The 4,003-nt window shown below is 32.4% G+C and overlaps 1 protein-coding gene across 1 annotated transcript; it reads left to right on the forward strand.

Annotated features, from left to right (window-relative positions):
• Window positions 1–2,886: 2,886 nt before the first annotated feature.
• LOC128393869 (uncharacterized) lies at window positions 2,887–4,003 on the forward strand. Its single transcript, XM_053354104.1, has one exon. It carries the CDS (start codon window positions 2,978–2,980, stop codon window positions 3,791–3,793), a length of 816 nt encoding a protein of 271 aa, XP_053210079.1. The 5' UTR covers window positions 2,887–2,977; the 3' UTR covers window positions 3,794–4,003.

Consider the following 4,003-nt stretch of genomic DNA (forward strand, 5'->3'; position numbering starts at 1 on the left):
TTTTGGGTTTAAAAATAACTCGAATCGAGTAAAATAATTAAAGGCCAGTAAGCAGGTCAGTTGATTTGAGAAGTTACTATTGAAAGGTTTCAAACGAAACAATTTGAATCAAAAGAAAGGTGACAAAGAGGAAGCGGATGGGTGGACTGGTCAACGAACCATAGCGATGAAGATGAAATGGTCAGTTTATAGGTATTACGATCGATTGTTCTAACCTTTTTGCCTTCGAAAAGAAAAGTAATCTTGATGAGTTATCATTTTATTGGTAATTATTTTCCATCTCTTTAAATAAAAAGGGATTAGTGTTGATCTTGGATGACCACGGATATTGATTAAGCTCATTAACTTTTATGGTGAAAGAAGAAAAGTAAACAAACTACTGATAAATAGATTCTTTTCCCTCTCTCAATCCTTCATCATCTTCATCATCTTCATCATCCAAACAACAACAACATTAACTGATCCATCATATGACAATAATCATCAATAGACTATACAGATGTCCATTTTCACTGACTGACCACAAGATAAGCTGATTAGTTTGATGATCATTTAAACAACATCATCATCAACAACAACCATGTAAATAAAATGAAGGTCAATCAGTTATCATCATCATCATCATCATCATCATCATCATCATTAATATTACTATGATACCAAGGAGATGATGATGTTGATGATGATAATTCATTAGTAACCCAAACTTAAATGTCCACTAACTTCATCAGAATAGCAAGTAAACCTTTATGACCTTTACCTTTGACCAATACTTTGTTTTCCTGAATTTATCCATATGTTTACCTTTATTATTGTTATTGACTTGACCTTTTATCGTCTCTCTTATGATTATGATTATTACATTAATCTACTAGTGGTCACCTTACATTATCATTAATACGAATTTACCTTTTACCTGCTCTCTCTCTCTCTCTTCTCTCTCATATCTGTCCTTTATCTCTATCCCCTTAATCTTGGACTAAATTATATTTATAATTGTTGTAGATTAACATTAATCAAGTGTAACGGGAAAACTGCCATATGCTATCAATAGATTTCAATCCAATTGTTTTTGTTAATCATTTCAAATGATTAAAAATCCATTATTAGCTTAATCCAGTTTTACTTTTACCTTTAATTCAAATCAAGTTAAATTCTGTTTTATTATTTAAATGTTACTTGAGCAATTAACAGTTAAGCCAAATTGCATTGCTACTTGTGATGAGTAGTCATTGACTACTAGTCAATCCTATTTTGAAATATTTCTACTTATTAAGAATAGCAATTATCAAAATTCAATAGCCATGATAGGTAATCCTCGGTAAAGGTCATCAAAACCAATTATTAATATTTTGGCTCAGACCAATAAAATAATGGCAATGACAATAACTCTGATTCTAGAATCTTTAAAAAGTGGTGAAGGTCAAATGGAAGACGATTGATTAATTCGCGTTTAGAGTTGGAAAAGGCTGAGGCCATTGAAGAACATGGTGACAGCGCTGATCCAGTTGGTTTGTGGGATACTAAGATGAAATTTACTGACCCATTCGTGGTGGTAGTGTTACGGGTGACACTTTGGGAGTGCATGGTGGGATCGATCTTGGCGGAGCGTTAATTACCTAGACACATAAAGATAGAATATCTGTCACAGCGAAGACTTTACTTGAAAAAACCGATTTTTTCTTAAACGATAATGCTCGTAACTCTAGTCCGATGTTCAACAAATTTTGCGGATAGGACAAAATGGTGCTTCTAATCACCTGTGTAGCTTTGGTTACGATTGGTCCATTGCCGAAAATTGGCCATTTCTCTTCAAGATAGCTAGCGACAGCGATTATCGCCGATGACAATGAGCTGCCACTTTTTTTAAATTTCTGCGTTTCTCTTTCTCTTTCTTTTTACTTTCTCTCTATTCTTTTTTGTTTCTTAGACTCATTCTTTCCTTTTTCTCACTCTCATTCTTTCGGTCTCTTTTTTGCATCATACACGTGCTAAGACGTCGATTATTATCACAAGTCTGAGAATATTTATGATCGAAGTGATTTCTCGTTAATTTTATTTATATAGTCCATTCACTTAGTTTAGGAATCGTCTTCTTTTGGGTCTAATTCTTCTGAGAGTTGAGATAAATTTATGAAATTTTGTATTAATACATACGATTAGCGGGATGACCATGGTGGCCACTAAAAATCACCATTAATCGATAATTAATCAGTTGATTTTGTTAAATATTCTCTTGTTATTAATGGTCACCCAGCATCATCACCACTGGTCAGTAGTATCTCTTATTGTCGTTGTTGTTGTTTATTGCGGGTGTTAAAGGATAAGGATAATGAGTTGACATTAATTGCTCACCTTTTAATCATTAATCATGATAATAATAATTATCCTTTCATTTATCCCTTTGGTGATAAACGATATTGTTACATTTCGAGCCAGGAATTTTCATTGAGTTCATTTGTGTAAAAAGTATTAGTTTGAACTGAATCAATTTATTTAGTTGACAACAATTAACTTTATCGAGCTAATATTTGATAAAATCTTTTCATTGTTTCCAATTACTGATGATTAAATTCAAGCATATAAACAATAAGATTTAATCAAATTTGCTCAAAAAAAAACAATTAACCTAAATTACACAATTGATGAGAGCAAATCTGTTGATAAAACAATCAATAATTAGTCCAAGATTAATTTAATTAATAAACAATGAAAATATCTAGAGATAGTTAAACGTTATCACATTGACGACAATTGTTTTATTCGGAGGTTAATTTGATTATGAGTTTATTGTTATTCCACTATATCATTTTCGATAATCGCGACAAGTTGATGATCATATGGATAAGGGTACGTAATTGTTTTGTATAAATGTAATAATGAGGAAAATCAATAATCAAATAATCAAAACTAATCAAAGAGTCTAATCGAGTTATAATTTGCCAATTGTTTCATCAAATTTTTCTTAGAGTTAATTATGTTTCAATTTACATTTTCTTGTATTTTATTGTCTCTTGTTGGTGTTTCCTTTGGTGATCCTCATCGACCAGGTCAATTTCTGGACCATGACCGAACTGTGGTCAATTGTGCCAAATATAAACGAGAAGCTAATCAGCATTCATGTGTCCTTTCACCTTTCAACACCGAAGGACCTTATTTCCTACCTGATGATTTACACCGATCTAATGTTATCGATGGTCAAATTGGTCATGAGCTAAATTTGAATATCAATCTAGTCAATTCTCATGATTGTACACCTCTTGAAAATATGTATGTTCATATTTGGCATGCAAATGCTGTTGGAATTTACTCTGGTGTGAAAAATGAAGGTCAAGACAGGAACGAATCTGGACCCGAACCATTTGAAACTCATGGTGGACCCGGTGACAGTGGAATGGGCAATTTCGGTCGACCTGCCCCAATAACCAGTGAAAGATTCTGTCGTGGCTATCAAGTCACCGATTCCAATGGTCAAGTTAACTTTAAGACCATTATTCCTGGTTGGTACAATGGACGTTGTCTTCATATTCATGTTGAAGTTTTCGCTAAAAATACAACTCAGAGAGATGAAATTTCTTATGTTGGTCAGATCTTTTTTGACCACAAATTACCCTATGAACTTAAGTTAACTGAGCCTTATGGACAAAACCAACAAAGACTAACCCTTAATGAACAAGATTATATTTACGCTAATCATGGTGAGGAAACATTAATCCAAATTGGTTTAGGTAACACCGGATATTCAAGTTCAATTACTTTAGGTTTAAATCCTAATGCCAAAAAAGTTGATTAAACTGGTCAACTATGAGAGAATCAATCAATCAGCTGATCTTCCCATCAATGTAAAAATCTATTAATCGTAACCATTAAAATCAAATCATTCCGAATCTACTAATTACCTTTATCCATAATTATACAATCGATCCAGTAAAAGTACAAATTTTTATCGTTAAAATCAATTGAAACTTAATTACAATAAAAATTGGTCGTTTTTCAATAATGA

Source organism: Panonychus citri, unplaced genomic scaffold (genome assembly GCF_014898815.1).
Source record: "Panonychus citri isolate SS breed McGregor unplaced genomic scaffold, ASM1489881v1 Contig00138, whole genome shotgun sequence".
Lineage (NCBI taxonomy): Eukaryota > Metazoa > Arthropoda > Arachnida > Trombidiformes > Tetranychidae > Panonychus > Panonychus citri.